The 12,086-nt window shown below is 38.1% G+C and overlaps 1 protein-coding gene across 1 annotated transcript; it reads right to left on the minus strand.

Annotated features, from left to right (window-relative positions):
- Positions 1–263: 263 nt before the first annotated feature.
- On the minus strand, positions 264–11,971 carry zc3h12b (zinc finger CCCH-type containing 12B). Its single transcript, XM_008332945.3, has 6 exons — positions 11,247–11,971; positions 7,524–8,284; positions 7,280–7,419; positions 6,945–7,179; positions 6,394–6,500; positions 264–5,905 (listed from the first exon to the last, which is right to left on the minus strand). The coding sequence occupies exons 2-6, from the start codon at positions 8,120–8,122 to the stop codon at positions 4,485–4,487; spliced, it is 2,502 nt and encodes an 833-aa protein (XP_008331167.1). The 5' UTR covers positions 8,123–8,284; positions 11,247–11,971; the 3' UTR covers positions 264–4,484.
- Between the last annotated feature and the right edge of the window lie 115 nt (positions 11,972–12,086).

Consider the following 12,086-nt stretch of genomic DNA (forward strand, 5'->3'; position numbering starts at 1 on the left):
AGACAATAAACAGACTAAATTTTCTTATTTAATGTTAAATATATAATAGTTCTACCTAAATATGTTGAAGAAATATATATATATACTTTTGTTAAGCACCACAAAAGGACAATTTCAACTCACACAATTAGCTCCGTAAAAAAAAGTAATCACTTTTATAAGAAAATCTTACTTTTGTTTTACAAACACATTCATTAAAATTCTTAATAAATTACCAGCTCGCTGCTGACACCACAACACAGTTAAACTTTCTTAACCCAGAATTACTGGTGGTGTTTTTTATTTCTTAAGACAGCAAAACATCAAAACAACGAGTTTGATGCACAGAGGGATCTTTCCCAGAATGTAAAACTGTAACGCTTATTCATGCAGCACAACATTGGGCCAAAAGTTACAAAATCTGAAACTGTAAATTTAGTGATAGTCCAGAATTTTAGAAATTGCTGTTAAATAAACAATGGCCATTTCCCACGAAACCTTTCTTGGGACAAACATTTGTCTGTAAAATCTGCACAAAAGTTCATGAAGAAAATAATGTTTAAGTTTACGAGGACACAAGAGCTGTTGGTCCACTGCTGCCTTATTTTAGTGTCAAACACTAAATCAAACCCTAAAAATATTTCCGATGCTACCAGTTTGTGTAAATACAAATCAAACATTTAAGCTAACTGAAAGAGGCAGCAGTGAATCAACATCTTATGTTAGTAGCAAAACCTCTACCATGGCAACCTTTCATGCCCAAAATGGCTGGATGAAGAAACTCTACTACACTATCAAATACTGTATATCGGTGGTCCCCAACCCCGAGGCCACTGGCCGCACTGGTCTGTGGCTCAGTTGGTACCAGGTCGCAGAGAAAGAATACGTTATTTTCGTTTTATTTGTTATCTGATTCTGAACAATGTTTTATTTTGAAAAATTACCAGATTCTCTCCACCACATCTGTCTATGACCTACAATTGTTGCATGTCAAGAGGATTGCCTCGGTCACATGTTTTACCTGCATCCGCTACCTCCTTAAAAGGTCTGCTCCAGACCTTGAAAGAAAAAGAAAGCTGCATTTAACAGACAACTCCAGGAGTCCTACTTAAAATATGGATTTATTGCGACAGGCTGTTCCCAGGCACCGAGCCCGCGCTGCATAATACGTGGCTCTCTGATGAGGCCTTCAAAAAAGAATCTTGACCTTGCCTGGCTATACTTTTTTCCATGAAAAGAAAGTCTGTGCATCCAACTGAACCCAAACATGAATAATTTTGACAAAAGAAGCATCGTATAAAGCCACCTTTAAAATAAAATAAATAAATCTCAAAGTGAAAATGAATGGCATCTCTAAGTACAACTGCACATTCCAAATTTGATCTCATCTCATTTTCATCGATACACTACATGTTACATGTACTATGTTAAGATACAATTTTGAAATGTGCAGTTGTCCATCATTATTACACATGTAAATTCAACCACACCTCAACACATTTGTCTTGACAGGTAATTAATAAAATGAAAAAAACTAGAAGCATCCTGAGAATAATGTGCTGTGAGGCACATTCAAACCCGTCCTTCATCCTTGCCTTTATCCGTCATACAAAACATTTGATTTATATACACTTTCTGTGTTTGAAAACAAAACATTTTGTTACTTCATTAAGAAATTATGCAACTTTTTCTTGTCACAGTTACCTGACAGGTTTGTGAAATTCATTTACGATTGATTACATTGGCATGCACAAAGGAAACAGATTAAATCAGGTTAAGGCACCAAAACAAAAACCTTGTCCACATGCACTGCTATTTGGATTTCTACCTACCAATATACCAATATACCAATTAACGTTACAAAACAAAGTTACAAATATGCCCCCCATCATGCATACTATGGGGGCATATAGAATATATGATTTGAATCCAGGAGACGAATTAGTAAAATTTGAATTTCGCCACCCATAAGGAGTTTGTTTACTTTAAAAGTCTGCACTGGAGTAATGGAATTGAAAATTATAATTTAATATATATTTAATAATTTAAATATATTATATTATTATATAATATTGAAGGCAAAACTTTAATAATGATGCAGTTGTATTGATAGCAAACCCTTAATTATTCAACAAAATTGTACTTAAAGAAATATAAGATGGCATTAGCTAAATATTTACTAATCCAAACACTGCCTCTTGGACGAAAGAAAGCTGTAGTATTAGGACTTTTAAAAAATGATTAACATTCAAAATATTTAAAAAAAAAAAGTTTAAAAAAAATTGACACTGATGCAGAAACATGAAGGTGAGCAGGGGATTCTTGTTTGTTTGACCTTTAGTTGTCACCAACTCTTGCATAAAGGCCTGTAAAGTTCTCAGCACTTAACTTGGTAGGCAGGATATAAATATATATTTATTTGTGTTTATAAAAAATGAAAAGATGATTATGTATTTCTGCTGACCAAATTAGGCTAAAATGTTTTCCCTAATTTTTACTGTACAGATTTCTTTTGTGCGGCAGGTTTGGAAAGCAAATACCAGGTGGTTTAAAATGAAGGTAACTATTGATAGTTTGTCATTTAAGAGCTGGAGTACTTGTGGGGTGCCATTGATGGGCATTGATTCCTTATTTTAAATATTCAAACTCAAAGGCTTTGACATAGACAAATAGAAGAGTCTGATTGGGAGCCAAAAAGTGGAGTATTCTCTGGAGTATTTTTACATCCTGACGACAAAAATAAAAGCTTAATAACTGTTGATGCAATGATGGAAGGGCACAGAAAATACAGGAAAGCCCCTCCCCCCCCTTCCTTCCTACCACATGTAAGACAGCTGGTCCATAATAGCAGCAGAACCCACAAACAAGGCAAGTGCAGGTGAATGTAGCCTTTCAACCAAAATTAACCTGTTTCAGAAAACAAAATGCTCCACTGACAACCTTCAGGTGTCGCTAAGAGCTACTGTTTGAGCCAAAGATAGTAAGAATCTTTTCACAATGAAAAGTGCTCACACAACAAACATGACAAGTATATAAATAGAAAAATACAGGACGTGGCATCCACTTGAATCAGAAACTATACTCTACATCTTACGAAATGATCAAAAACAGATTTCACCAAGTAATCCAACCAGTTCTCTGAACCAAAATGTGACTTCATCACAACAATAACACTATAAATTCTGTCTTTTTGGCATTATTTAGCAGCTTATAAATTTCTTTCAAACAATGGCTTTTGTGTAACTATTGGTACATAAATGTGCACAGATTTTAACAAGTCAAATCTCGTTTTGGCTTGTTTTGTGCACTTTGTCAAGTCTACCAAAATAGTAGCTTTGTTAATTAAGTGAGGCTGAGAAAATATATCTCTTTAGGTTCTGAGATAGTGCTATTCATTTAAAAGTATAGAAGAGGCTTCAACAACTCGTATTGAAAACCAATTACACAATGACTAAAGCATGAGGTCATTCAGAGATAAGGCAATTAGTTCTGGTAGTTCATGCTATGAGGTTATGTGCTCAGCTCTATCTGAGGTTATGTGCTCAGCTCTATCTGACTTATCTTACATCTTTAATGCAAAGTAAAAAAAATAATCAAGAAGCAGAATTAACCATCTCACTTGCAGTAGTACTGCAAGGGAAACATTTCATATTCTTTCAAAGCACATTCCAAGGGCTTCACCAGACTGGTATAATTCTGACAGAAAAACAGCATTCATGTTGAATGTTATTAAGTTCTTACTTAGTATTTTAACTTCATGGGAGTGAAATGATGAGCTGTGAAAAGACTACCAGTGAGATTATATTTAAAACCTCTGGAACAGTGTCAGCTTCAATTCAGACAGCTTCCCTTAACAGGCTTCATTGGTAGGTAATGAAGGAATTAATGTGTGGATGGATGGACAGTGACACTACACTTACACTACGATAAAATTCAAAGTGTAATGTAACTGAAGAGGTGAGTGAATTATCAAAGTATTTTCTGTATGTGTGAGATGAATCATTTAGGTCTTGCATAAATGAAATAACACAGATTTAGGTGGAGTGTCACTTCAACCACTCTCATTATTACTGTATGTGTACACATGTAAACTAAGTATCCATAACTACACAACACTTTGGAGTGACGTAACATGTTGAAAAATGTTTGATTTAATTAATTTCAAATCTGCAGGACCATACATATGAATCCTATTAAAAGTTACAGAAGGTTATTATAAATGATGAGAAGCTGCTGAACAGGTCTTGTGAAGCGCTGATAAATTTGTTATAAACCACATTTCTATGGGGGCACTTTCATAAACTCCACCACATTTCATTGATAATTCACAATTCATGCTAAACTTAAGTAATCTTCAACTAAATGCTGTTAATGTCCATCATCTTTATAATGTAGATTGTGACCACCGGACCTCCCATCAGATATAAAAACAGTTTCGGAGGGTAGATGCTGCACAATTACCAACCATCAACAAGTGGCTTCTTATTACAGTCAATCTGAAATACTTAGTGGCACGACCTCAACTTTGTTACAATAACAGCAGCTAGCTGCTGCGGATCTGTCAAATGAGGGTTCTTCTCCATCACTGAGTGAACTACGTAAGCAGGAAAGATGTTACAGAGGTTTCGATATGTTTGATACTGGTGCTCTGGGATGACATACCGGTCTTGGTGTTCAGCTAGAGATATCAATTCCCAAGGTGAGTTCCAGATTTGTTCCATTTTCTCTGGCATGCTGCGCACCATCACCCGCTCACAGCATGGCATTAGGCTGTTACTTAGCGGGTAGGAGTGGTACCCAAAAGAGTCTTTTTCACCTGGCAGAGGGTCCCAGCTTGCATGTTGCTCACGACACAGTGGCGGTCGCCTCTGTCTCATTGGGTTACTATCATATAGCCTGGAGTCTGATATACTGTCCATACGGGTCATACCAAGAGAACGTGTGGGCTGTGAGGACAAAGGCGGCAGGATGTTCTGAGGAAGGGGATAGTCTCCGGGGCAGCTGGACCTGGCTCCCACTGCAGCATGTTGAATGTGCGGGGCAAGATGAGATCCAGACTGCTTACGGGGGCCCTGCTTGGGTTCCTCTAATCCATAACTCTGTACCCTAGTCAGTGCTTCATGGCGGAACCCATGGGAAAAAGCTTGCATTCTGCCTTGAGATTGCTGCTGCCCTTTCATGCCCTCCTCTAAGCTGCTGTCCACAGAGCTCGGGAACAGGTCACCATAAGAGGCGAAAGAGTCACTGTTAGAATGGCTGAGGCAGGGCTCTGGGCAGCGGCTAGGATTTCTCTGGTACACACCATGTTCGTGCTCCATGCTACAGAAACTATCCACATTATGCATGCTGCTCATGCTCATGTTTGAAAAATCACTGTGCAGTGAATAATACCCATGGTCACTCACTGAGTCATACTTTGGGAACTGTTCACTATATGTAACAGAGGCTCCATGACTATTAGTAACTAAAATGGGTGGGTACTGTACACTTGACATGTGCTCAAGGGAACTGCGCGCAAACTGCAAAGACCCAGGCACGGGGCTGCTGGCTGATCGTGTGTTCAAGGCCCCAGCTGCGTGGCTCTTGGGAGGCTGAATGGTGGGCACACTGAGAGCAGACACAAGCGAAGGCACGGAATTTGTCTCAGACTTCCTCACAACAGACAGTGCCTCTGGGGGTTCGCAGGCCACTGAACGAATGCTGGGATCAGACTGACGTTTAGGTGTCACACGTTTTGTCTCCGAGTTACTGTCCCCCTTTGCCGATGTTAGACCAGTACCACATTTCACCAAAGCCCCTTCACTCATTGTTTTCACCGCAGACAATTTGGCAAACGCTCGAAGCTCATCAGCCACAGATCGTTGTGGCTGATTAACACGCTCTGGATGATAGTACTTGCACTTATGTCCATATGTGCACTTTTTACCTTGGGTAAGAAAAAGAATGCAAAAATCATCACATATTTCTTAGTGATTAGGGGCTGAAAGTCATTAAATGGGGCAAACATAGTTAGTGTATAAAACCATTAAGGGAAAGGGATGATAGAAAGAGATGGAGCCAAATGATCCAAGGTGGCCACCCCTGAAGGGAGATGTCAAATACTTGGATATGATCACTATATCATACAAAGGGTTTGGCTCCAGTAGTAAATACAGTATATAATGTTATTTCTGTATGAAATGATTTAGCTGTATTTAGCCATTCAGTAGACCAGGAGTATCGCTGATAAAACCCTCCATACCACAAACATCCTTTTAATATTTGCATCATGAATGGCAAATGTTAGACAACTTTTAGTCAGTTAGGTTTACCAGTAGATCAAGATGAAAACAGACGTATTCCCTTTAACATTATTTCTATTTCTATTGCCAGTGCAAGCAGAGTATTTAAAAAGATAATTTAAAGATAATTTACCGTAAGGACAGGGTTGTTTTTTGTGCTCTGGAACAACAGGACGCTTGCGAAGAAAATTTTCCAGGCTTGGTCCATGGCGTCCCAGTGGATCATCAGGTGGCATAAACCTGTTAATATATATCATGATCTCATTGTCAGTTTTTAGCCATGTCACTTTGGAGAAAATAAAGAAAATAATGCGCCTCATAATTTGTGGAATTTTCATGCTAAAGAGTACACAAGTGTAATCTACTTTTAATTGGAAGAACACAAAGGTTTGGTGGGGTGTGATTCCCTTAAAAATCACCCTGCAAGGATAGCAATGTAACAGACTGACCATACACATACTGTAGGGTGATCAGGTAATTGCCCTAATAAAGGACTAAGTAGGGAGCCACAGAAGCGGAGGGCACAATAAATATTACTACTTTCCACTGATTACTCTTTGACATAATTATCCTAATACTAGCATATAATGCTATGTGTATGTAAATATGAAGTAATAACTCATAATAAATGTTTTTGAACTAAAAAAACAATTTCTTAGCACAAAAACACAGTCTGGCTCTTACTTGTCGTTGACAAAAGAGTACATCAGGAGACGTTCTTCAATGAACTTCTTCCACTCGAGCTTCTCATTTTGCAGGTCTCTGTAGTTGTCATTTGAAACAATAATTCCATCAGAATCATAAGCCAGCTTCACTATGAAGCGATCATCATAGCACACAACTCTTCTGCCCTGTACTCTTCGTGAAGGGGTGAACACCAGAATCTTCTCTTTTTCCAGCTTGCGTAATATTTCTTGATCTAGAAAAAGTAAATCAGTTATTAGAAACTTCTGGCTGTACTGAATTTAAATATGAATAAAATAAAACTTAGAAAGTGAACATGACAATAGGTTAATTACCTGTAATAAGGGCATCAGGCCGAGACTGCTCCTTCCTCCAGGCTGGAACAAACACAGTGATGTCTTTGTGTCCTTTTTCAAAAAACCATTCCACTGCAAGTTGGATGCCACGACAAGAGAATACTTCCTTATTTCCATGGCTAAAAATAAAAAGAACATTTATTAATGTATTATTATTACACCTCTTAAAATTGGTCATAAAACTGTTTGACCTAACCTTGTTCAGTATTTAGACCACACTTACCTCATTGCCACATTTGAACCATCAATGACAATAGGCCTGAGGTTATCAAAGGTATCCACAGGTTCATCTTCCACTGAAACTTCTGGACTTACAATTTCTTTTGCACAGTGAGAACGTGGTATCAGTGTGGCTGTGGTGCTGCAAGGTTGAATGTCAGTCTCAACTTTGTTTCCAAGCCGTACTAATTCTGCAAGAATATCGTTAATTAAAGCAGCAGGCCCCAACTTGTTGAGCACAGTTTCAACCTGCTCTCCAGTGTAGCCCAACTTCAGTGCAAACTCCATCTTGGTCTGGTATTCCCTGTCATTGGCAGCTCTGATCCCTGGACCAACACTAGTCTCATCTTCACGGAAATCTAACACAGTGCTACTCTGGGAAAAACTGGGTCGGTCAAGACAAGGAGAACGGCAAAGCTGACGATGTGTTTTTGTGACAGCCAAGGGTTCCGCCTTTCTGCAGCTGCTGGAGTTTGTCTCAGGTGTGTGGTGTTGCCGCTCCTCTGACTCGCTTTCAGAGCTGCTTCCGTCCTCAGACTCATCATTGGTCTGCTGTGCCTCGCTTGAGTGAATGTTCTCCTCCCTACATGAGTGTTTTTCCATTTTTTTCTTCACCAACAAGGACCATGTTTTGGTCACGTTTGTCTTGACACCTCAGATATCCACCCCATGCTTCCTCATCTCCAGGGCAACCAGGGAATCATACTTGAGAATTTTAGCACTACCAGCACACTTTGTAGGCAGGCTATTTCAATTTATGCAGTCCTGTAAGAGAGCAAAATAGGAGTTAGTAAAGGTTTGTATTTATTGACCTCTTCATATGACTTAAGTGTGTTTAAGTAGTACTTTTTATAAGATCTATGTATGTTTAGTAGGGCTGTAATTTGACTAATCACCGGGGGTGGGAGGGATGGGGAGTCCCCAGTGCTAATAATGTAAAAGCAACTTTTGCAAACAAAACATGACACCAAAAAACAGTGGTGAAGGTATATAATTAATCGGAATAAATTAAGTCTGCTTTGTCAGACAGGGACACATCTCTACAACACAGCAGATGGTGGTGCATATGAGTGGTCAGTGTGTGTAATTGACAGTTAGTAGCCTTCAATGGAAGCCTGAATGGAGGCGATAACTGGGAACATTTGGTAGAAGAACATCAAAATGTCATCAGTCAAATCACATATCTCCAAATTTAATCCTGTCATGTTGTCATCAAAATAAATGACTTGCTCCATTGAAGAAGAAAAAAGAAATAGGGCGACACTGGTAAAAAAGTTATTTCTGATTATTTATGGCATGACAACGATTAACATGACAATTAATAGATCACAATTGCACTTGCATTTCTTTGACTCTAAATCAGTTACCCTGAGTTCTCATATGATACTTACAAATCAGCAGTCAAATATTCCTTTTAATATGTTAAAATAGTACAATGTGATTATTGACCAATCAGCAGTGTTTGAAATGTGTAAACCAATCAAGTTCAGGTTGCAGTTAAAAATGGCCTGACATGGGTATATGTTGGCCTTGTTAACAACAAAACAAGACTAAGCAACCTAAATACACAGGAAATCAAGGGAAAAGGGTGATTGGTGTTAAAGAATGGTGCAATGAGGGCAAGGGTACAATAAATGTCTGCAGCAGGTTCATCGATTAGGTGATGCTTTTTGCACTTACACTTTTAATAGCATTCTTAGTAGACGTCCACCAATTGCAATTTTGGGGCCTTCTAATTTCTTTTTTAAATCACAGTTGAAAGCATTCACAAATAATAAAAGGTGGTCTTCAACCTCGAATGTATACAGTAAATATATACATGTACATAGATGTGTTTGTATATCTATGCATCTATCTGTTTATATATATATATAGTTGTATACACACACACAGAGAGAGAGAGAGAGAGATAGATAGATAGATAGATGATAGATAGATAGATACATAGATACATAGATAAGGAAATTAAGGTGTACATTACTTTGCCTCAGCTGCAGAAAGGAGAGAACACAGTCAGCTACAGCTTCAGGAGACGCAGCCCATGACGCGTTGCCTAGCAACACAGCCTTGTCATCAGCTTACTCCTTTTACCAGTCACGACTAACACAAACACAGCTCATCATCTCTTTTCAGGCAGGCAGTAAATGCAGAACACTTAAAGCTGCAATACAGCTGAACGCTCCAACTATTGAAACAGCAGTTTTTGCAATAAATTGCAATAATTACTCAATTATTACCACTGCAATGAAATGAAGCAAACTTACATGGAGAATAATAAAAATCAAGTTGAATCCAATTACAAACCTAGTATTTACATGAGATATTTTTATTACCATCTCAAGTAAGTGTAACTTCCAAAAACAACTATACTTATGGTGTAACACTGATTGGTAATGGATGACTTGAAATGACATGGAATGGCTTTAAAAAGGCCTCAACATTACCATCTGTATGGGCTAAGATCTTCATTTATTCAATGAACTGCTTAAACAGTTACTATTCAATAAATGTTTAATATCTAAGCATTGAACAGATACATGAGTAAAAACAAAACATCTGCATGAAGTGATGAAAAATCTGGTGTGGTTGCTTGACTAGCACTAGACACTAACATTGACCAAACTATACATACATGGTTAAGCATCTCTAGTTTAGTTCTATTATATAGCAACAAGTAAATTCACAATTTTAAATTGATACAATATCTGCACCTTTCTCAGAGAAGTAGTAAAAACATGTTCAAACAAAATAACCACCAAAATGACAAATCTGAGACACCACTGACTGACAAGTGCCCCCTAAATGACTTGAACCTTACTGAAGATGGCCTGTTATGTCATGCTACCTACCATCTTCCCTCAAACACAAAGTTTTTGGATCTCTCACAATCTTGAAAGCAAATTCTAATGCACAAAATCTTAGTGCACTAAGATTTTTTTAGGAAATTAAGGTGTTGTGGTGAGACCAAGTTGAATATGATATCTGAAACTTTTTTCTTTGGCTGTAATCACAATTACAAGACATATTTTCCTTCTACAGACAATTCAGATGAGTGCGTAATTATGAATTTAGTGCCCTGGCTCTGACCACGAACTGAGCAGAGGAGATAACAGTGTTGGTAAAATCAGCAGCAGGAAACACGTCAATCACAATTAAACTGAAGAGCAACCGCATCACGAGTGAAGAAGAACGGAATTAATGCCGTTAAACATGATAAAATAAAAGTTGGTCGACTAACGTCGTTAAAAACCCAGCGACGTAATTTTTTGTGATTTTGTTCGATTAGAAGGACTTGCCTTAGGCCCCAAGAGCGTTTAGCATATGCTGTTAGGCTAACTTAACCTTATTCTTCCCGAGTGTAAACACTTCAGCTTCAAACGTTCCTACAATAAAATAAAAGGAGATACTGGGAAAGGACGTCGTTGGCTTTTAATAATGCTAAACAGTTAGCCTGACAAATACTTCTGCAGTGTGCAATGTATAGAAATGTTAGTTTAGTTTAGCCAAGATAAGACGCAGCGCTGACAGTGGTTCCTGAGGAGAACACATACGCTTGCTAATTGGTGCTAGCTCTCAGCTACGGAGAGTGCCAATATTTAATAATATCACCAAGTTGACAATAAAGTAAAGATAGTTTGGTGTGTATGAGGGTGACAATAATCAGAGATGCGCCTCTCACAGACGTTCAGCAAGCGCAAGTATATGACTCAAACGATGCTCATCTTACCTTGTTGCTGTCATCCTCTTCTACGCCTCAACGCTAATGTTTTGCTGCCATTGGCGCTGTCGCAGTTTGCTAAGGGTTGCCAGATCACGCAAAGGAAACAAGTAATGGAAGCAGTACACCGAGGGGCTAGGACTAGCGATCATAAAACCCACTTCACCTTTGTTTTTCCGTGGTAGACTTTTTCCTGATGCCAATTATTGTGTCTAAGTAGATAATAATGAAAAGAAAGAAAAAAATCAATGCTTATGCAACCCTGAAAATTACACGTTACAGCAAAATAAACATTTGTAGAAACTAATGGTAAAAAGAAAAGATTCTCAAATGTGCATGTATGTTAAATGACGAATAGTGCTTAGATTTGATGTGGTTTTAACGTACAGTGGTATACAAATGTACAGTATGGTTCATATAATCCAAATCCAATATCACCCACATGTAACAGCTTAAGTCAACTGATGATAAAACAAAAACAAAAACAAACAAAAAAAAGTAAATCGTGTTAACAAATCACCCCTGCCCCCTGTTTCTACATTAACTATCTAAATATCCTATTACAACATCCACATATCTCCTCTGTGGTCTTCCTCTTCTCCTCTTACCTAATAACTCCATCTCTAACATTCTTTTCCCAGTGTATTCAGTATCTCTCCTCAACACACCTCCAAACCATCTTAACAGCACCTCTCTAACTTTATCTCCAAACTGCCCCACCTTAACTGTCTAATCCTGTCCATCCTGGTCACTCCCAGTGAAAATCTCAACATCTTCATCTCTGCCACTTCCATCTTAGTGGAATACAGTATGATTGATATATATGAAATGTAGATAACCACAATGTAG

The sequence above is a fragment of the Cynoglossus semilaevis genome, chromosome 19 (genome assembly GCF_000523025.1).
Source record: "Cynoglossus semilaevis isolate Cse_v1.0 chromosome 19, Cse_v1.0, whole genome shotgun sequence".
NCBI lineage: Eukaryota > Metazoa > Chordata > Actinopteri > Pleuronectiformes > Cynoglossidae > Cynoglossus > Cynoglossus semilaevis.